Source organism: Andrena cerasifolii, chromosome 5 (assembly GCF_050908995.1).
Source record: "Andrena cerasifolii isolate SP2316 chromosome 5, iyAndCera1_principal, whole genome shotgun sequence".
Taxonomy (NCBI): domain Eukaryota; kingdom Metazoa; phylum Arthropoda; class Insecta; order Hymenoptera; family Andrenidae; genus Andrena; species Andrena cerasifolii.
The window spans coordinates 13,630,228-13,653,697 of NC_135122.1; the positions used below are offsets into that span (position 1 = coordinate 13,630,228).

General features: G+C 46.0%; 1 protein-coding gene across 13 annotated transcripts in view; it reads right to left on the reverse strand.

The window, feature by feature from the left end:
- Positions 1-23,470, reverse strand: part of Kair1d (Kainate-type ionotropic glutamate receptor subunit 1D) — a 223,983-nt gene that overhangs the window by 137,680 nt on the left and 62,833 nt on the right. For all 13 annotated transcript variants that reach the window (XR_013085279.1, XM_076811592.1, XM_076811597.1 and 10 more), the window contains exons 2-3: positions 17,882-18,072; positions 14,610-14,765 (exon numbers count right to left, since the gene is read on the reverse strand). Coding sequence is in view for 12 of the 13 variants with exons in the window: in XM_076811592.1 (XP_076667707.1) it covers positions 14,610-14,765; positions 17,882-17,954 (229 nt within the window). In the remaining variant the exon portion in view is untranslated. The remainder of the gene's footprint in view (positions 1-14,609; positions 14,766-17,881; positions 18,073-23,470) is intronic.

The following is a 23,470-nucleotide window of genomic DNA, read 5'->3' on the forward strand; positions in this document are numbered from 1 at the left end:
GAGGCTTTGACGTCGAAACCCCAAAGGATTAAACGTTCCACGTACAACGTCCCATTTAATTCCTGCCCGTTCGGTTTTGTTCGACTTTCGCCCCGTTTCGTGTCTTTATATGCCCGTGCGTGACGCATTCGCAGGGCCGCGGCGACATTGATTTATACGAAAACGCTGGAAAACGCCGCCTCTATTCTTCCCGCATCTCTCGCGGGAAAACGCCCGGGGGTTATACCTGTGCCGGCTAACATTTGCATCGGAAAATTGCGGATTAACGTTGCGTACGCTGCAAACGCCCCCGTTCCCGGGGCTCGCGGCCGCCTCGCCAACCGAACGAGATGACGAACTAGTTTCCTTTTGTTCCCTTCCGTTCGCGGCAACGAATCGATGAATCGTTTTTCGACTCTATTTAGCCACAATTCTGGTAGTCTTTTGTTAAATGTTTTATACGAGCGATAAACCCACCTACCTGTTTACTTTGAGAAGATTTATAGCTATACGAGAACAAAGAGCGTTGGAAATATTAATCGATCACTGAACGTTTAAGGTAAGTAGTAGTCTGTCAAGTAGGTTAATTAGTCAAATTTACTGCGTTGCCGAGATTATTTTGTGCTTGGCGTATTGGCGACGTCCTGGACTAACAGACTACTTTACGTGGTGTAGGAACAGTGCTTGGTGGAATTTGTGGTTGGAGGAACGCCGTTGTCCACATCATTTTTATTTTAGTATGGTGGACAGAGGCAGAAGCATGTTGGTTTCATCTTTCTGTTGTCTCTGTTCTTCATTCTAAAATTACATTGCCTCACAGTTGCCAAATACTGCGCATGGTCTGACCGTTGGTTGATATATACTACTTGAGGACGATCTAGCTCGCAGTTTTAGCCTGTATTCGAAACAGTGGAGCGAGGGGTGACAAATTATTCGTGCATATTTGGAAGATGAGAGTGTATGTAATCAATGTAACGTACCCAGTGGTGCGATACATACTTAGGAAGTCTGTACTCTGAATTATATTCTATAAAATTTCAAGCAAGCCACAAGGAACGACGCCGAACGACAGAAGCGAATTTCGAACTTTTAAATTCATAACATCCCGGTTATTTATCCACCTTTATATCGAGAAGCAGCAAATCATTGGCGTGAAATTAGCATTTTCCATGATCGTGTTTATCAGTCAGCGATAACTGACACTCCCCGAACGAATTCTCCGCACATTTGCCCGGAGAATCTCATTGCTAAACTCTCCTGTGCTCAGCACTAACAATCCAATTAGCGTCTCCCCCCTCTTTGCCTCGGACTCCCCTTCTTTATCTTTCTTCTTGTTTCTTTCTTCCCCCCCCCCCATCGTCAGCGTTGCAATTGTAATTTATTATTCTCCTTACGAAAGCAGCCGGAGGCCGACCGCGGGAAAAGTTTCTCTCAACCGTTTTAAGAACAAAAGTCCTCGTCCCTGGAAAATATCAGGGGGAGGGAGTCGCGGGCGGGTTATAACCATTGTGTATTGTCCCAAGAGCAATTAATCATTTCCTTTTCACTGCGAAGTAAACAGGGTGTACTTTGTTCCCTGTAAACATTTCCCTTTAATAATAGGATTGAGATAATTAGGCGTGCCGGTGACAGAAGCGGCAATAAAAATAACTCTCCTCCAAGACAAAGCCCCCCTGACGCCTTCACTTGGCGACGACATTAATTTCAATGCTCGCTTCAGCCGACAGCGGTGTCGAAACGATTCTTTCGACAGTCCTAACAAACTCCTCCGAAACGCTGCCTTTCGAACCGGTCGGTCGTTTTAAACGAATCGAAAAATAACGTTTCCCCGTGCGAATGGGATAATTACAATTGGTTTGCATCGGAGAAAAAAAATGCGCCACGCTTTTCTGCAATTAACAAGTTTAATTGAATTCTCGTGGTCGTATCGAAAATCTAGAATGTTCGAGGGAAGTGTGCTCTATCTCGTGATTTCGTCGATTCGTTTTAGAAGCGTAACGTACAACGATGAAGTAATATTTGGTTGTAAATCTTCACGGATTCTGGCGTGTGCGTGATCCTTCTTTCTTCCTCACGCGTCTTGCTGAAAGGTTCTCTGACGTAACTACTATGTAAGCACGAAGAATTATGCGATCATTTACCCTGTAACGTTGTTAACTTCATGCACAAGGCACAGCAACTTGTCAGTGGCTGTAAATCTCGACCGGTCTCGCGGAAGACGGTCTTGCACTCGATTTTTTCTCAGGCAGAAAATATTGAACCTCATCCTTTCTGTTCGTAGTAATAAAACATTCCTCGATCTAAACGCACCACGCGAGGAGAACTATTCATTTATCGTCGATGATAAACTCTACTTCGAACTAGAAATATCACATTATCCTAGCAGCTTCAATCTTTTGGAAGACCGCTATAGGTTAGCAAGAATATTTTGCATATTCTACCTGAGAAGCATCGTTCTGTCATATTTTGAAGTGACTGTAAGAAAGAATTCGTCGAAGATACACCAAAGAACTTAACATTTAAAAAATAAGTACAAAACGAAATTTTTCATCTAGACGAGCTCGAGCTCGTATCAATGATTGCAAAATTTCCGCGTAATATTTGATCTGCACACAGAACGGGGATTCATTGGCAACCAATGGAGTTCATGCGAAGCGAACAACATGTATAAAAAATTACTTTCAGCTTGTTGGAGATTTTTCTACGTTTAATAAACGCAGAAGAGTATATACACGAGTAATCGATAGCAAAGCTGACTTTCGAAGGCAAACACGTCTTCAATAACAACGTAATTGCATATACCAGATTGAAACGAATATTTCACTGGTTACAATCCACTCGTTTCTCTGTCCATAGGTATTAAAAAGGAATGTTTAATAACTCGACGTATGAAAAACACCGCTGTGGGACGTAACTTTCCACTTGTGATTGGCACAAAACTGCGATTCCCTTGCTTTTATGATGGAAAAGAAATAAATCCAACGATCCGGATGAACAAAATTCTGGCGACCGCAAGTTCTCCTTGATTTATTCCATCCATAGAACGAATTGATCGGGTTCATTAGATGGCCAGTCACGCGCTATTAGGGCACCATTTAGATATTCCGATTCGTTATTGCTCTGCTCGAGCGAAAATCCATCTCTTCCCTCCAAATCAGACGGAGCTGGTGCAGCGGAATAAATTACCAGAATAATTTATTCCCTTATTTATTTATAGTTCCTTACGCGACGAACAAACCCGCAACACGACAGTGCTTCTTTTCTTCTACCTCCACTTAAATACCAATTGCTATAAACGAATGGAATATCAGCCGCCGAATTGTCACGCGATCTGATTTCCATGCCTAAATGAATTATTGAGTTACCAGAATCGCGCGCCTCGTACAACTTGCATAATTTCCCCTGTAAATCGGAAATAAATAGTTGCAGGTCGCAAAATTACGAAGCGCGGGAGCAATGAGTCGCGACACAACGCGATAGTTAATTGTGGCCGCAACGGTGATTTGCACACGACTGGCTGAATCTCGTCGACCGGGGTTCGATTCATCGATCACGCTCTCGCGATGTGGATACACGGCCGTGGGCACGGGAGAGACGACGAAAACGCTGGCCGCAACGCGGAGAAATTAGCTTTCCTCGATCGAGAATTCGCGTAACACACAGGGAAACCATACGGCGAGGGCGAGAAATGTTTGCGGGCCGCTTAGGAAGTTTCTAATCTGGAACTCCGGCCACCGAAGATCGCTCGTTCCACCCATAATCGCGACGCCAACTTCTCTATCGGACTTTAAGGGAACTTCATCGATAACCGTCCAAGCTGAAAATTACGTAAATGCCGAGGATTGCGGCGTCAACCGGATTTGTGGTACGGACGTGATTCACTCACCGGCGTTCAGATTCGAAAGCGTCGAACCCCGTTAATTCTACATTTTTCGGATCGTTTATGTATAAGCATCTCCGTCCCTAACTCTGCGTCGTCTCGCTCGCGGCGAGATAGTTAGGTTCCCAGAAGTCGAAAGAAGGGAGGCGAAGAGGAGAAGCTGCGGGAAGGTAGAGGAGGTATCACGTCTGGTGAACGCGAAACTTCGCCATCCGGTTAAATTAATACAAAAGAGTGAGAAAGTAAGTCCTAGCGAAGTCTCTGAAACTCGCCGAAAGCTGTAAAGCATCCCTGCATATTTCACTGCTCTGTTAATTAACGGACAGCTTTTCTAGGACACAGAATTTACAAGGAGGATCCACTTGGACTGCACTCGGGCGGAACATTATGGAATCTTTTATTCACCGGACACTTTCCGCCCTGCTGGCGATGCTCAGCGGTTGGAAAGAGAGTAGTCAGCCGGAGTATTGGTTCGTCTTGTTAAAATTTACGCCCCCACCCGCCTTAGCCTTGAGCGATTGCGTTAGAACGCCACATCGTCGCCGCTGTTGCGTACGGTCGCACCGGGGAAAGCGTTAAACGGCTGCCTAGGCGCGACATAATGCGATATGATCGCGTGGAGTGCAACCCCCTGGGTGGCCTGGCACGTTGCTACACTTTAGATCATAACAGGGCGTGTTCCGTCTTAGACGGATTCCCGGAAGCGGCTTTGTAACGACTCTCCCACGAAACTTCCAAGCAAACTTCGTTCTCTCCGCGCGGCTCGGCGATCAATTTTTCGTCTCCCGTTAAACGTTCCCCGAATTCACGAGCCAACGAGGAAGGATAATTTCGATCGATAGGAGAACATTATCGCCTCCCGTCTAATTAGAAAGTTGGCGAACCGGCAATTTGCCCGGGACACGGTTCTTTAACCGCGGAATTTATTTTTCGGCAACTCGAGCAATCCCCCAGAAATTTACTCCTAACAAGCGTCGAATGGGGACTTCCGTTTTAAAAGTTCGGTATTCGTTTCAATCTCGAAAAGAGTACGAGCGGCTATCGAACGGTATTAAATAGAACCACGAATAATGACTACTCATCTGAACCTTGAAATCGTGTAGGGTTATGGTTTCCATCGTAATTCTTGAGAAATTATAATAAACGCGTTTAAGAGGCTATGCCTAAGTAGATAGCTGGCGAAAAAGAACGTGATATTCGAGAATTTTTTCTGGAATATCTACTGTATATTTTTTTTACAACTATTCGCTTATTTTTAAAGTACATATATGCAGCAACTCTCAGTAATTTTGTTATGTAAAAACATTAAAAAATAAACGAATAACAGCCATTCTCGCGGAAGCTGTTTTGATATCGGTGAGCAAGATATTTCGGACACCGCTGTATCGATTGGCCTAAACTTTCGCAGACCTCTTTTATATACCAAAGACTAGTGGATGAACCAAGGATTTTTTATTTTAACAAAAATTCTATTTTTAATTAACGAAAAACGATCGATTCAGACATCGAAAAATCGTGGTTTCCGTTAAACGGCCGCCATTTTGTCAAAAATCAACATTTTGAAAAACCCTTCGTTCATCTACTGAACTCAACCGTATATTAACAGAATCTTTTCGAATTTTTAATTTTAGGTGACCCGGCTTAGAGAAATCATGCTCACGGAACAGTGCCTTTATCAAAACAGCTTCCGAGAGAATGGCTGTTATTCGTTCATTTTTTAATGTTTTTATACAACAAAATTACTGAGAGTTGCCACATATATGTACTTTTAAAATAAGCGAATAGTTGCAAAAAGATATACAGTAGATATTCCACATAAAAATCCCGAAAATCGCGTTCTTTTTCGCCAGTCGACTAGGCGTAACCCCTTAAGTACATGCATATGGGCTTCTTCTCGCGGATTATATATGCACATCTAACAGTCTAAAGGAACGATCCAGTGCACTTAAAAGTTGAAGCAAAACTACCCCTCGGAGTGTATTAATCAGCGAAATTGCAGAAGCCTCGCGGCCATATCTGGAAAAATTTAAATGAAACGTCCGCGTCCCCCTCGTCCCATGAATCTAACGAACAACATCCGCATAGAGGTTTACATATTCCACGGCGGCCGCCTAAATAGTAAATTCGCGCCGGTCGGTGGGACGCGCATTTTGCGCGGCCGTTAAAGTTGTTAATTACCGAACTACAACTGCGTTTACCCTGTTATTTCCATTACAAAGCGATACGCCTTCATAATGCACGATCAGACGGGGTCATTTTGCACCGCAAATGGCCCAGCTACCCCATCTCGCCTGGTCCACGGCCCGCCTGCGAGGAGCCGCATCCAAGAATTTCAAGTAGATTTACTAAATAACGAGGATCCGCCGCTGGCCAGCAGCGAACTTTCCGCCGTCGTAAATTTATTTTAATTTCTTAGGGAAGCGCGAGAGGGCCGCGAGAGCACGCTTTGTGCGAGGGATGGAAATAAAAAAATGCCACGATCCACAGGGGATAGACGCCGTTAGATTTCAAGGAAAGAAGGGTACAAGTGGGGTGGACAAACGACTCGGAATTCCAGGCTTAATGAAACGTCGTGCATTGCTCAAAGGCCAGGCTATTCTTTAAATATTGACTCCTTTTCTCCTTTCGCCCCTCTCTCTGCCTCTCTCTCTCCCTCTCTCTCTCTCTGTCTCTCTCTAATTACTATCCACAAATCCATAGAAACGCCTTCAAAGCGTTATCCTTTCGGGGACACTCTGCGATACTTGAAGCTTTCAAAGCTCAGTGAAGGTGGAGAATAAACTGTCGCGAAGAAAATTGAACCTCCAGTGAAACGTCACAGAATACCCATTAATACATCGTAGATCGATCGGAATAGACTTGGGGATCTAGCCCTGTCAATTAAAGGAATAAACGGTTCCCTCTTCCCTTGTCGGCTTTATCCAAGCACAAATCGAGTTCGTTGCATTGGCTTAACGGAAAAGTGTTCCCCGGGAAAGAAGATACAGCGCTAAGCTATATGTCCATTCACTTCGCTAGCAGCGCTCAGACAATTGTCCTTTCCGTTCGGATTTCAGGGGATATCCCTTCTTTTCTCATCTTCTTCCGCGAGTTCTGGGCACGTGTTGTCGTACACACGGGTCCTGAGAAGAACTCCATCCGAATTTATTCCAGCGCGAAATCGCGCGCACCCACGGACCAACGGCGCACCTGCAAACCGTTTCCTCCGACAGCGTTAAACGTTCACGTACCGCCGGCAACGCGTTGCACACGACAGATTTTGTAAATCATACAGAACGCGTCGGAAGGAAGTGCGAGCCCCTGAATCGCGGATACGAGGGCTGAGCAAATATTTAAACGTCCGAAGATCCAATCCCACAACGGCACTGCGACATTTCCATCGCCGTATCGGTCGTTTGAAAAATTCCGACGTGTTTCACGAGGAAAATATATTGGAAATGTTTGGAAGAGGGAAAAGTAGCAGGAGTCAGACGAACCGTGACATTCTGAATAATTGGAAACCCGGTGTGTTATCTGTTGCAGCAGGCGTGGGAGCGAGGAAACGTTTACACACAATTGTGGAACGCTGAAGGTTATTTTGATTGGCCGTTCGCGGAGCGTATACACGTTTCGAATGAGAATTATCGCGTAGCAAAAAGCCACGGGATAAATCGACGAAGGAAATAGAGCGCGGAGAGTGTATCGCGAGCTCGCGGATGAGGATTATGAGCAATCGCGAGATTCCGAGCACTTGAGAAAGTCGAGCGGAAGAACGATCTCCCGGATTACAAGGAAAGAAGCTGTTTAATTATTTCTCGAATTTACACACAGCGCGGCGGCGTTTTCACGTAGGTCGCGTCGACGCCCGTAATTGAAAAGCTGAAAACCGTAATTACCGCGGCGCATAAATGTAACTCGCTTTCACACGTCACATAATCGCATGAAAGGCGGGCTATACCGGGGTTAAGGACTTAACTTACGCGGTGCATCTAAACTGAAAGTCGCTCGGCATTCACGGTGACACTTTAACAAGGACCCGTGCGCGTTACGATTAAATCGAATAATTTACTCTTCCTGTTTCACCTAGAGTCGCTTAATTCATCGCGATATCCTCACGTGGTAGCGGTTCGCTGTTTCTAATATCCAAGTAGAAAAATATTAAGTATAAATATTAAGTATTAATTTCTAGGTGATTATTCCCAAGTAGGAATATTTTCTCAACGGAACAAAATTATTTTGCTGAATAGAATATTGATAAATCAACGTTCCCCGATACAGGGACGCCAATCTTTAAGGGCATTCAAAACGCTTTACTAGAAACGCGTGAACAGAAATCCATAAATTGTTCCACAGTGAAGAGCAATCGTCCAAATCTAAAGACGGATTATTCTCACGAGTGTAATAGAAAGCGGGACAACGTTCGTGAGCATTATTGCGCCATTTCAAGTTCCCTCACGTTTCGTGACAAGTTTCAGTTGCTTTCACCGTAACATTTTGGTGAACATTTTTAACAGGGTTCCGCATATTTCTGCCGGCAACTTGGTGAAACGACGTTCAGCAACTTCTTCGCGAGTACATGCTAAGCAGCCTGTCGAAACTTCGCTTATTAACCGTAGTCAGAATCACCTAACACGATCGCAGATTCAGGAGCAGCCAGTCCCATCGCCAAGCCCTGCGAGAAAATCGAATATCCGCCGGAAGCTCGGTTATCTTGTGTCGTCGCGACTGAAAGCGTCCCAGACAATTTCCGGCAAGCTTAAAGTTCCTGTTACAGGCATTCCGTGACTCCTTGCACTTTACTTTCCATATTTTCTCAACAGACATATCGAGGCAAAAGTATTTCGATACCTAGACAAGTAGCACGTCAAATCGCTACTCTATCATCCCCTATTTCCCTACCCCTCTGATGGCTATAGAAAGGAGCATCGACAGTTTGCGAGTTATCTCTGTCTGAAAATTGATGAATTGAAACAGAACTGACGCGGAATATTAACGATGATTAAATGGAAGTTGGCCGGGGGGGGGGGGGGACTGGAATCAGAAATGGAACGCCTGCCTGTTTCCTATCCCTCGTCGTCTAACATCTTCCTCGATTCGACCCCTCTATTCGCCGAACGAATCGAAAAGGCGGGTGAAAACAAATCGTCGCGTTTAAATGGCACTCGTCGCCGGTGTTGGAGCTGTTTGCGCGGCTGTTAATGAGTACGACGTGTGCCACCTGGCCCGCGTGTAATTAGTCACGAGATTGGTCGTGGCCGCGTTTAATCGCCGCCCACGAATCGACGACCTGTTAATGGAGAATAGTATAAACGACGGAGTAAATGTTGGACGATATTTCCCGCGAGCCAGAATTACAACCGGGGCTAGCTCGTGTGCCAGCCGCGTGGAACACGCTCGAAACATCGGGATTATCGTTTGTCGACGAACGATAATTCTTTCCCGGCGACCGATTTCGCGATTTACCGTTCTCGCCTGATTACGGGGATCGTGATTAATTTTCGCCAACGGTTGCGCGAACGCTCTCGATTATTGCGGCCCGGGCCCGTTAATCGTGTTGCCTTTTCGATTTTGCCCAGCCCTGCTCCACCTCTTTCCTTTCTTTTTACGCTTTTTAATAACGACGTTAATTTCTTCTTTCGAGCGACCGCAACGTAATTTCCCGCGTCCCGCCGATCAGCAAACACTGTAAACTCTGATTTGCGAGCGGGCGATATTGTTTGAGGGCTGTTATGTTTTAATTAAACTACGCCGAAAACTCGGCTAATTCCGCGATGGCTTCGATAAAGCTGATCAGCGAAAATTGCATTTGCGCGGCCGCGTTAACCCGGTGTCTGCTGAATAGCGAGCTATTGCGCCAGGCCGGGCGGTTTTTATCGCCGGGTCTCCTTCGTTCACCGATTTCCCAGGGACGCGGTACATTACGATACAATACGAACGCGGCAGCTCGCATTCAGAATCGTGAATCTGTATGCTTAATATCTCGCTGCATTCCTTCCGGCCACTGTGTCGGAATCATCGTGCCATCCTGCAACAGCATTCTTCTCTGGACTTTGCGCCGTAACCACTGAACCCGATACGAACGCCGCGCGATTTATAGCAGTTGCCAATTTCCGCGCACGACACGACGCGCGAGGGATTCGTTCTGCGGAATTTCAACGAGATCCTGTTAGCCGGCAGGGTGAAAAAATAGTGTCTCGCCTGTGTGGAGTTAACGGGACGGACACCGTTTTGCGCAACGGCGGTGCGCGAGAGTCGGAAGATTCGCGTTATCGTCCTCGCGGGTTCCTGCGTTATGGAACAGGAGATCGTAGACGGGGAGGATGTTTTCCTTCCATTATGCTTAATTGGACGGTACACCGCTCCAGCGGAAAAGAGCAACTAGCAGGTCCGCTAACCGAAATCGCCCCGGGCGACCCGAACTTCTCAACGGCCCGATAGGGTGGACAAAGTTCGCCAACTATGCCGGGGAAGAAACCGTAAAAGTTAGGGTGAAATTAGAGCCACGGGTTCTATCTGCGGCACGCTACCGTCGGTCGCAGCTCGTTGTTCCCACGGCCCCCCTGGCTCCGAACTTTCCGCCTCTGTGTGGTTTTGGAAAATTGGCTTAGCGAAAGTGAAACGACCAGTGTCAGCGGGATAGCTCCCCTTCGCACTGGCAAGAATCAGGCCGTAACGTATCAATCTACCTCCACGGTAATTTCCAAGTATGCGAGGCTAATGAAAGTGGCAAGTTCCTTTTATTGAGTCTGCGGTTAAGTGCTGAATAGAATTTCTCTACAACATCCTGTTTGAATTTCCATAATGGCGAAGCTTCATTCCATTAATTAATTGGAGGCCTGTGAAGACTGAAAGGAAAGTGTGAATGTTTTCCTATCGTGCTTGATATCTCCAAATAGATTACATATAAGAACGATAGAGTGTTTAGTTTGAAGCGAAGATGGGCAAAAAATAATTTGAAATATAAAATAGATTTCGAATAAAAGACAACAACTTGATTCCAGACTCGTCAAATACAAATGACTCAGAGTCTGTTTCTTTCTGTGTCTACTTCCGCTTCTGTCACAAATAGCGGCAACCAATTAGTGGCACGCCATCTATCTCTATCCTGCTCGCGCACGCTCCCCCTCTCTCGCGCTCTCTACTCTCAGAGTTATTTGAGCTTCAAATAATTTTCAAATACAAATGAATGAAAAGATGAAAAAATTATTTGAAGGTTAAAATGAATTGCCGTCAAATAAAAAAATGATTTGTGGCCGTCGGATAAAGTCACGTCTAACAATTCACGATTCACTTGACCCTAAACCTACTCGTTTCCTACTTAAAAAAATTAAAAATAGTAAAAATATCTAAATCCGGAGCACAATATGGTATCTGCTTTTGTTATTAAATAAGAACATTCACTGCAAAATCTATTTTCGGCCCAATTAACGAATGCCAATAGTGACGCTGTTCCTTAACACAAGCAGCTAGAGCATGATTGAAAAATCATGAGTCTCTTGTTTTAAAAGTTTTTCGTTTCTTATACTGCACTTTCTGTAGCCCCAAGCTCGTGCAACACTCGCGTAAATGTTCAAATAATTTAGAACTATTTTGTTAGAACTATAGTACAAACGTGACGCTTATAATAATAAGAAAAATACGAAATGAGTAAAAATGGGGACATTTACCTTACGTCAGAGGGCCCAGTGACGCGCTTGAGGCCCAGCGACGCGCTCGAGCTTCGAGGGCTCTTCTTATGACCATATTTGGTACGTGATGAAGAGGATAGTCTCCTTTTTGGAAGGAAAGCTTTCCAGGAGGACGAGCGGGATGGGCAGAATTGTTGCGACAAGCAAACGAGTTGTCTCGCGCCGTGTAGCTTTGTGTTGCATTTGTGTTGATTTAGTAATAATAGTTTTACTAATATTTTTAGTTCCTTTTTAATTCTAAGTCTTTTCTGTAGCATATATTCTAAATTGTTTTTCTAAATACAATTATTAATCCCAAATATATACCTACACGATATCTCCATTCTAATGATTCCTTAAACACTTTCAGAATATTATGTCAAACTTTCTTCGAATTTGTGGTATCTTTTTAAGTAAGTTCGTTATAAGTTGAAGCTTAAGGTGTTCTCATAGGAATTTCTACGAACGGAAGGGATTAAAAGTTGCCCAAGCCGTTCAGCTCAACATCAGCGACTTCTTTCCACCGAGTTCATATCAAAGCCCGCGCTTCGCCCACGTTCGCGAGTTACTGCATTATGTATCATGATCAAACACACGTACACACGTCTGGTAGGGAGTAATCGAATCATGTGTCCCCCGTTACGTCTCTCCCCCCCTCGTCCGACTTGTCTCTCTTTTCCGATAGCAAAACCAACGAGCGTCCCCAAGAAATTCCCTGATAGAAGCAACCGAGGCTGTAAAAGCGTATTACGTGGATCCGCGAAAGAAGGGTACCGGGTTGAACAAAGGCGCACCAACACTCAGTCATGTTTCCCCGTCATATCGTAAAAACACAGTAAAAAGAGAAGATCGGAACGGCCTTCCAAGCTTGCTGCCTGCCCAGACGAAAAACAGTTCGCTCCTCGGTGCCGAATGAAACGGAGTCGAACAGGAATAACCCGGTGACGAGTCCTGCCGTTTCATTCGCATCCCCGTCCTTCATCTGGCCCGATCTATGGGGAGTTCATTCGCGTTTAACCGAGAAAAGGAATTACCGTCTCGTTTCAGTCGACACGAATCACCGTCGTCTTTTTGCCGTCGCGACGGGCTCCCCGAATCTAGGTCAATGGGACGTGGCGGATCCTCGGAGGATAACGAAGCGGATGAAGAAGAGGATAGGCACTTAAACAGAGCGATTAAGGAATGGCGTTATGGAATGTTGGCAATGCTACTATGTAAGAATAAAACGAAGACGTAACAAAGGTCAATTCTAAGGTTTTGGTGACCACCGCTAAAGAGAAACCTTCATCCTGACCTCAAATTTTCGCGAGACTATGGCTGTAGTATACAAGACAGCATTACTGACCAGTCCATTAGCAAATGTAGGAGGAAACGTAGACGTTCTGCCTTCTTCTTCCATTTCATATACCTATGTACCGTCCTTCTTTCTCACCATTAAGTGTCTAGCTGCCAAGCTTACGTAATGGGTGTTCGAATTATGCTTCTGGCAAGAATCGCTACTCCATCCAAACCTCCATCTACTCTACTCATTTGAACCCTTAACGTGCTAAATCTAGTGGATTGATATCGAGTGCATAAGCTAACTCGACCTAAATCGGCGTATAATACGAATTAATAATTTAAGCCTTGATTCCATAATTGGCTCGTTGCTGCCTACACTACGCGAATATAATTATCACCTCCCACGGCGATAGTATAATCGATTAATAATCGCTCGATGCTTCGCGTCTTGCCTTACCAATTATTCTAATTATATTCCGGCAACAATTGCAACAACGCTGAAGCCGTTTAATCGCATAATGCCATTCATTCCGCGATGATAACGGTGCTTGCCAGATTGTCAAAAGGAATCGACAGACCGTCTCTGCCGATGGCAAATGATAAAGGAAGGAAGAGCAAACATTTATTTGACAACGATTCTCTAGTTTCCCTGCAGCATGCAGCTAGGTAGCAAGGAAGCGTGGCAGACGCGCCCCTTGTAGCGACCGGCGAAAACAACGGGCGCGAAGTAACAGCGTTAAGAAACTTTGCTCTGTTCTAGCGAGTACGCGACATTGGCGAAAGTAAGACTCCGTGCAAACTGACGCGGGAAATCTGCATCACGGAAACACAGGTCTATTTTCCATGTCAGAGGGGGGACAGGAACTTTGAAAATAGCTGCAACAAGATGCAGAGCCGGGCACACCTGAGAGCCCCGACGAATCCTGCACTGGCAACAAAGGATTCCATGGAAGTTGAATTACCTTTCCCTTCATGGCGTTTCCTGTTAGGAAAACGTCCCTTTGGACGTACCCGCGTGATAAACAATTTCGACTAATCTGCATGATCATTCGCGTGCGCTGTGACACTCCGAAGACAAAGTTCACGCGCATAATTTACACGCATCAAATAACAAGGACGCGTGTGTACTAAAGGAACGCAGCGGATATGAATTTTACACAGAATCTACTAACAAGTCGAGGCAATTTAATTATTCTTCGATGGATAGGTAGCATTATAATATTCACAGAAGGAGAACCCATCGAGGAAGCAATTACCGCGCGTTATATGATTAAACTTCAACTGGTGTTAAAGGATCGAAGTAACTCTAAAACTATCTCCCGTCTAACCTCCGCGCATACATTCATCGGGCAATGATAATTAAACCCATTACTCGGGGAGCACCTAATTTCTCAAGTTGCTTTTCAGGAAATAACTAATGGACAATGAATATTACATAAATGTCGTGAAATATTATTAACGTCTTGTCTAGGGGCAACGGAAAGGTAATTCATCGGTCACAGAAGTAAGTTCTACATTTCCTATCATAATTTCACACAGACTCTTTGGAACGTAGCAGGTATTTTAACATTCGAGCTATTACTGTCCTAAAGTAAGCAGCGCGATAGTGGAACTGGAGCGACGCGGTTGCAGCAAGTAGAATACAGCCGCAATGATCAGACGACCCTGCAGTGTCCGTTGTATAAGCGGCGCGATAATTGGAAACACTTTTGCTGCTTGGAACGAGATCACCCGCGCGAAATGTATAGGAGCTCTGGTCCCATGCAGAACGTGCGCGTTTAATTGCGAAATGAAAGGAACATGAATAGAGCCCCTCCACTCACCCCTCTTGGAAGCGTGAAAACTGTCCTGCGGTTTTATCTGCTCAATCTGGGCGCTGAGACGGAACTTGAGCAGGATGTCCCGGTTGGCGTTGATCTTTTCCACGGCATAACGAAAGGCCACTTCCTGCTTGTCGTCCGACGGATGAAACAGCCCACCTGGGAAATCACACATCCATATTAAAGCGCTACTTTGACGCGAACCGCCGCGCGGCGCGCGTACTGTTTCTTATTTTCCCTCGTCCAACCACTTGCCTCCTTCCTTTTACTTGCCTATCTACGCCGCGTCTAGATGTCCCGCCTTTGGGGAAACGAAGAAGCCTGGGACAGTCCTTCACGGACCTGTGTATCCCGAATATTAAATATTTAATATCGAAAATCCTTTTCTACCTTCCCTCGGACCAAGACGTAACACTGTGTAATCCCCGACGTTTTTCTTCCTCTGTTTTTCAATGGAATAAAGTGACGCTTGACCCGAATACTCCGTCCAAGATATGCAAGATCGTACATACTGAATATTTTACGCACCTAGACTAGAGGAGCCGCGTGCTCGTTTAAAACGTTGAAAAATTTTTCTTCTCCTTAATCGAGGTCGCCATGACCCGCGCACGAGACGGATAAAAGGTCCCCTCGACTGGACATTAAGGGATTCCGGTATATTAACGCCCGTGAACTAGATTTTTGCTTGGAGCTTCTTGTGTATGCTTTAATATCTAAATCTTTCAACGACGGCAGAACTACCTTTCTGGAATAAAACAGCGCTTCGTTTCGCGAAGAGCGTTGTAAATTCAAGTCGCCAGCAGAAGAACGGATAAATAGTTCTCTCGCGGCATTAATATGCAATGAACGTAAGAAGGACAGAGCAAAAGTGGGTCTTTCGAAAAAGTTGAAACTTGGACGGTGTAGTATTATGTAGCCCGCGATGAAACCTCGAGGAAAGTTGGGAATTTAAGAATGCATCGCTGATACGGTGCTGCTTTGAAATTATGATCCTTTTCGAACCGATTCTAACCGATAGCTCCTCGTCGTTGTAACGAACTTGCGGCATTCGGATGGACGGGCAGTCGTGATACGTGTGCAATTCGTAACGTTTCAATGAGAACAATGTTGGCAAAACGATGGTGATGCGGTCGAAGAATTTCGATCCTCCCCGAAGAATGTATCGATTCGCGAGTCCAATGGCGCTTCTCGAATTCGACGCCGCGGAAGGAATTGGCGCCATAAATTGATTTTAATCTCGCGCACGTCATAAAGTAACCCGCCGAACAGCTGCGCCAGCTTGACTCCACAATTTATAGAATTTACGCGATAGATTTACGTCTCTCGTTAAGGCTGGGCATCGATTAACTTCGAGGAGTAACGCGGACGGATAGTAAAGCATCGGACGACAACGGAAAAAGGACTGTAATGACGCGTACGAATCTGTGATTTAGGGACAAAAAGGGATCCCGAGGAAACGGGATTTACTCTCTATTTCTTCATTATGTCCAAAAATCAAGATGTACTTGGTCTGCATACTCTACATGCATATACACCCCAAAAGAAATCAACTACAGTACCGCGAAGTCCACCACTGGACCAACTAATCATTAAGGGGAGAAGCCTATAAACGGCTTATTTATGTATTTATTTTTAGGAATTTTTTGCAAAGATACCAATGTGCTAATGATTTAAGGAAAAAATTTTGTGTCTATTTTTCGTGGGATTTATACGGTCTTCTCCCCTTAAGACACACGTCGGCTCCTAACTCTCCTAATTTTACGCTCTTTGTATCCGCTCGACTCACCGACTTAACACTATTACACTCCGTCCGTAACTTTATTTCGTCGGTCGATCAACTGAAACTCGCGCAAGCGCTCGCTCCCTCCCCTTTTATTGCACATCCCCTCGCCGGTCAGCAAATTAATAGGGCTTGAATATTCATTGATTGTTAATGAATTATTTCGCGGCGACCACTCTCGCCCGACGCCCCCCGAAACAAAAAGGGCGAATTGATACCCGTTTCGATACGTCGGCCGTATATCCGGCTAACGTCGTGCGCAGAAAGCCGTTTTAATTACCAGCGCGAGAAATTTCCGTCGGATTGTAGTGAATAGCAGTGGAACAAGGCTGGCCGCCGAACGACGCCGACGCCACGCTTTAATTTCGGCGGTGCCACGAGTAAAACCATCACGAAATTGTTGACAACTGATGCAGACCCGCTGCTCCACTACAGATACAACCGATTCATCGTTGCATGGCGAATGAATACGAAAAACTTTAGGATGAACATCATGCGGATGGATTAACGTGCATTTCAGACGCTGCTCTGAATACTGACGTATATTCGTTGGGAATAACAATGACGCAACGGTAAGTGTCCTTTTTATTCAGGTGGGTGGTCATTGAACGAGAGTCAGTATAGTGGAATACTGTTCCTTAACTATGATGGTAACTGCGAATAGGAGCTATTGTCTACTGGCAAAGCGGACACTACATATCACTTGGACATGAAGTTTACGCGCACAGCGTTACCAACATTCGTGGCGTTCCAAGGGCATACGTTCTGCTCCGTGATTCTACTTGTCCGACTATGTACGACTGTTACCACTTGCGCGGAGTCTATGCAATTACACGTGACAGTCTGAAGAGCATTAGTGCTGGAGATAATTACAAAATTCGTTAGTTCATTAGCTTGACTATAATACCGCTTGTAGTTCAACTATGTGGCGAAACCATCCGCCAGAAATTTTCAATATAATACAGAGAAACAGAGAATAAGAGTAATTTCCAACGGTCCATTTGCGGTGTATATTAATTATTAAATCGCAACAATCAAAACTTCATTTATAAAAGGGAAATATTCAATCAGCAAGGAACATCATTCCGTTCCCGAAACGCTGCATTTGGCTTCAATAATATTTAATAAACACGACTTAACTATGTTGAAATTATACTTACTATTCCATTACATATTCTGCTTATCATACTCGTATCGCGAGATTACGCGATTACCTCTTTTAAGCTCCACCTCCCTCCGATTCACCAGGAAAATCATTATCCTAAATAGTGGACCGGTTCGGTGAGCGAAGTTCCTACGATTTCGGACCGCCTTGCGGAAGGCGTGTATCGATTACAATTTCATCGCTACGGTCGTCATTTGCCGCGGCCAGGGGCGAAACGGCCGGGCCGCGGGAATGCACGGGGCAAGAAAGGAGAGGGCGAGAGGCGGACAGATAAAGGGGGAGGAAGAGAAAGCCTTTTAACTGTAGAGGGTAGACTGGAAAGATACTCACCTATCCTAATGACATCAGGAAGAGCCGCGGCGTGGGCGGCGAGGAGCGCCAGCAGGAGCCACCTCGCAGCCATTTCCGGTTCCGGTCCGCCCCACCGTCTCTCCCCTCTTCGCCACCGACGCCACCGCCGCCCCTCCGCGCCCACCGGGGCAGCCTGTGCAACCTCCCTTCTGCCGTAGGGACTCACACCGCTGGAACACAAGATAGGAGAGGGTGAGTTCATTAAAATGCAACGCGCAAACCTCTGTGTCCGGTTCTGAATATATCCTCCGTCTAAAGCGACAGAACGGAATGCTGGCGGGGGTGGGCTCGCGTTTCTGACGTTGACGCCATAACGACCGGCTTCTGACGGATCAGAAGTCGTCGACGAGGACGACGTACGTCGCGTCATCGGGCGGAAAGCAGGACAGGGGATAATGAGGCAACGAAATGACTCTTAGCAGGGGACTTTCCTGAGGGGATTCGCCCTCATCCATTCAGGGCTCGTTTTACATCTCTTCGCGTCACTCTTCGATCGCTACGCTCGCAAGTGGCTGGTTGCGCTGAAATTAGTCCGCAAGCTTTTCGCACAGGGCGCTCGAAGCATTGTCGGCTGTATATTTCTTGCCAATGGATATAAGGAACCATTCCCATTTCACATCGCCGTCTGTAAACTCTGTACGAAGTTGAACCCGTTGACACTCGGTGGTTTCAACGATTAAACCTCGCGGCGATGGAACGGTAAAGTTTGCAAAAAGCTTTAGAGCGAAAAAGTATGTTTCCATCGGTCTGGTGAAAAAAAAACGTTGGAGAGTGCAACGCACTAGAAGGACGCCACGATACCGAAGTATAAGTAAGACAGCGCGAAATGAAACTGACAGAAATAAAGGCAACGCCACGCGTTTTTTTCTCAACTGCAGGCTCGAGGGCGTTTTTAGCGTGCGGACGCACGGTTTACAATGTCGGTGCGTGTATAATCCTCGGCGGCTGGCAGCGAGAAAACTGCAGACAGTGTCGGTAACTTGTCAGGAGCGGCATGAACAGGGGAGAATGAAACCCGCGAACACAACCGGAAGTGACTGTCCAGGAATTTCATATGGGCAGGGACGTCGGTGAAATTTTTTTTCATTAATTCGACCTGCAGACGAACTTCCCATTTTATTCGTCGGATTCTTCGTAGCCCTATGTTTTTTTTATATGCCCGCACAACCTACAATTTCCTCTCCGCCTCTGGTTCGGGTTTTCAAAAAATGCTGTTTAATCTCCATTCGACGCGCGCCCGCGAAATTTCCGATGCACAGAACGCGGCTGAAATCGTGGCACGGACCAGAACAGACTGATTGATTGTAGAAAAAAAGCAATAGATCAAAACTGAAGATTAATTCTCTTCGCGCGAAGCTTCGTTTTCGAGGGGAGTAGTTTGAATTTCGTATATAGGCGACAAATTAAAATGAGGGGGTAGTGAATTATTTCTGCAACTCCTGTTGCGGTATAGTTCTGAAATTCTATCGGATTTGGAATTCAGTAATAGTAAGTGGAATATTGGTAGAAGCATGAATGTTAAGGTCACGGAAAAGGGAAAGAAAATATAAATGGCACTCGAGAGCGATTCATTGCCAGGCGTTGATCAACGTTGTACATTCGGGACACGTACAAGACACGCAGAATTAAGGAATGAAACTTTAATGTCGAACATCGACGCGGACTCGCCGGTGCGGAATCAAGTATTCAACCGTGAGGGCTCCAAGACACTTATCGCCGAACAATTTTCCCGTCTCGACAGCCAATTCTTTTTCTGCATAATTTATCATTCGCCTCTCTGATTCTTCCGCTTCTGGAGCCGCGTTCCCGTGAATGGCGTGGCTGGTTCACCGAAACACACTCGTAAATTTTCAATGCATAGACGAGCATGGAGCCGTCAATGATATACGCGGGGACACCGATCATGTATTGAGGGATGCGATGGATCGTTATCATAAATTTCAACATTACAATTCACTAAATTTCCCCACGCAGCTTCGCGAAATATCGCGTAAACACAGCGCAAAGAGTCATTGAAGCGAAGAACTCGGAAATTTACTCCGACAAGTCAAGCCTAATCCCTTTCTCTCGAATCTATACAGCCGAATATGTATTCTCTATTTCATGAAGCGACAACGCGAATAAATCTCAGCTCCGCGTATTCTACTATCCCAAATGATCAGTTATCATATCTGAGCGCGGAAGATAAAATTTTCATACAGATTGCATTCGTAAACTCGCATTTCTCTCTTACTATTCTCAGAAGTACCAGAAATCTGTCTGAAGGCGTCGATCGGCATCCAGATGAGCGTTCAAATGAAACCGCGATCATTCAAGTCGCACTTTGAATAATTTTCACCGGCAGAATCACGGCTACTGCAATCCGAACGTGAATCGCCCCGAACGAGACTAGACTTTAATCCATGCGTAACGAATGGGCCAATTATCAGGCAGCTTCCCTCGCGCCTCGTGACCCATTCTCTTTCCGCATAATTTACCGATTCCCTCTGGCAAGCTCGTGGTTCTTCACGGGCAGACGATGCCAGTTCATAGCCCGCGTCGCTGTGCATCCGTGAAATTTCCGATATACGTCCAAACATCGAAGATCACCGTGACATCATCCTCTTACGGGGGGAGGTAACCGTAACCGTGACCCTCCTGACACGCATTCCCCATTGATTTTCGTGGTCCCGTCGAGCTTCCACACGGGCTAGTTACTCCCCACACGCTGTGTGCAGGCCTGACAGTGTGATGCACTCGCGCCAACGCATCCCGGGCGCAGGCTATGCGTCTGCAGACTTAGTGGAGGTCTTTGCGCGGTAAAAGAAAAGGCTTAGATAGGGGGGGAGTCGGTTGGGCGGGGTGGCTGAGTCGTTCGGTGACGTGGACTGAATTTTAATGAATCCCCTTAGCCTTTGTGCGCTAAGCTCCTCGTGGATCCGATCCCGCGTGGCGTGGCAGTATGAAATTTTTATGAAAACACGGATCATTCGTCTCGCGCCACTCCCTTCCACCCTCTCGTGATGCACGACCGCCATCTCGCTCGACCCGCCTCGAGATGTCGTTCCGTTGTCGCGTAACAAGCTTTACGTTCCGACGCCTTCTTCTCGATCACCGTAAGCGCGGCCTGCTGCTTTATCGAGGGAACCCGGATTTGCCGAGGCTCCTCTCGCCGAAGCAGATATCGACGCGTCACTCTCGCGCCCCTGCACCGATAGGATCCGATGAAGCCCGGCATCATCTGCCCTTAAGTACCCAGTTGATTAAAACGAACCTGCAATTACGGTCGAAAAAGGATAGTACGGCGGAGAAGTTGCCGGGAGCGCTAATCGGAATTCGATTACGAAGTTTCGCGGATGATTAGCCGTGGCAGTTAAAGCGAGTTAAATGGAACGTATACACCGAGGTACAGGAATTTAATTTCAACGGCGCGACGATATTGTTAAACTTTCGTCTCCATTCAGTTCCTCGGTTTCTTCATTCGCCTTTTTGTAGCCGGCAGGCTTCCTTTGTCGCTTGCGATAAAATCGACTTTACGCGGGGCACAAAGGTGTTTTCCTTGCGTAAGTACTTCCTTGGAAGGGAAGACATTCGTGCCCGGGTCGTAGACTTTCCTCCCTGGGAAAACGTAACGCCCCTCATGCGAGTTCCCTCGCTGCTTCCTCTATCTTTTCCATTCCCCCTTTGCATCCCGCACGCCTGGCGATGACGCTGAAATCGCTTTTCCCTCCGCGATTTCCCTCCACCCTCGTCGCAATGAGTTATACGTCGACGGGAGAGGAATGAAAATAACGTATAATACCCTTCGCCCCGGCATCAGGAGATTCTGCAGCGGAGCGTCTATACCGTCAAGATATGAAGCACGACGATTGCGATCGAAGAAAATTATAAAAATATTTCACGCCGCTTTAATATCGTCCTGGTAGTCGTCGAATTGTTCCAGAAGCCGCGGACGCATTAAAGTAATCCTCAAGGAATCGTAAATATGGAAACTTCCAGATGACATCACCAACGGCAGTTGAATTGAAAGTAAAGGGATAGGAGTCTCTTTCGGCGACGAAGACTCGACTAAATGAGCTGGCTTTCCACCGGAAGGGGCATACAGTTCTGCCATCCATTTGCACCCTCTGTTCCTGGTGCCGCGATCCTTCAATTTTCATGCATTCATTCGCTTAACTCGTTCGTGGGAAACAATTACGTGGATCAACGAATCTGCCGGCCGCTCGTGCCACCGAGAGATTTCCAGTTTGCGCGTCAGCCGCAAATGGCGCAAGGATTTGCAGGATTCGCAGCCGTGCATTTGCGTAATCCTTACCCCGTCGGCTAGTCTATCTCCTTCCTAACGGATGAGTAGAAAAGCGCATGAAACACATCGCGGATCTGTACTCGAATCAGATCAAATTTATTATCTGAATGGAGCACGCGGGTAATTGCTCGGATAATTCTATAAGCTAGCCGATCAGAGAACACTCTGCGCCGGGGACATGGGCGTTAATTGTTAATGTTAAAATTAATAGTCTAATTCTGCGTGCCCTGTTCATAATTCGCGCCGCTACTTCCGACCGCCAGGGCGCTCCGAGCGATCGATGCTTATAGCGAATTAAAAGCGTAAGTAGACAGAGGAAGAAACTGTAAAAAAGAAAAACACAGAAATACTGATAGGAAGAGACAGAAATACTGACAGAAAGAGAGAGAAATACTGGCAGAAAGAGATAGATAAACGTTTAGGTTACGTTATTTCCGGTTTTGCTCCAAAATGGCTGCGGTTATACCGATCACTCCCTAGAGGGTCACTATCGAGGCTTTGGTCGATCGTCGATCAGCGTCGCCTCCTTCTTCTCTTCCGGCAAGCCGACGAGTAAAATCGAGATCAGAAACGCGAGCGTGAACATTCAAACGAATACCTTCTCTTTTATGTTAATTCCATTTTTCTTTCTTCCTCAATCTTTGTTCGTACATATATTTCTTAAACGTCTAAACCAGAAGTCGTGCTTTTCCTTTGTGAGTTCTTTTCTTTGCACTGCGCGAGAGCGTGTCGCGGTCCGAAGCTCGATAGTTAACTTTGTTAATAAACCCACTTAGGCGAATTGTTTTTTACATTCCAGATAATAAATCCTCTTGGAAGAATCCAGATTCTGCTTTAGACTCGAATAACTCGAAGTCTCGTCCTCTTATTCAAATCTCCTTCCCACTATTATCCAAAGTGTCCACTTTCAATGCATAACGAACTCAGACGAATCCGTGATTGCACGAATTTCACTCAGTGTTCACACGTGCCCCCGGTTATTCAAATTCGCCGCTTACGCATAGCGAATAAGATTATTCGCGGCAAGATAGAGGCGCGTCGCCACAATTTACGTAATAGTCGCGCCAGTCGGCAGCAATAATATGGAGGGTGGGACAAACACTAAATCGCGGTGGAGAAAATGCACGACCGTCTGCATGCATATGAGATGAAGAATCACTTAACGAAAGCCCGACATACAAGTCGAATGAATCGCGAAGCTTTCTGGACGACGAGCTACCTATTGAAAATTTCGAAAGATACGTCGAATGAACAGTCATCTAACAAGGGGAGTATTTTAGGTG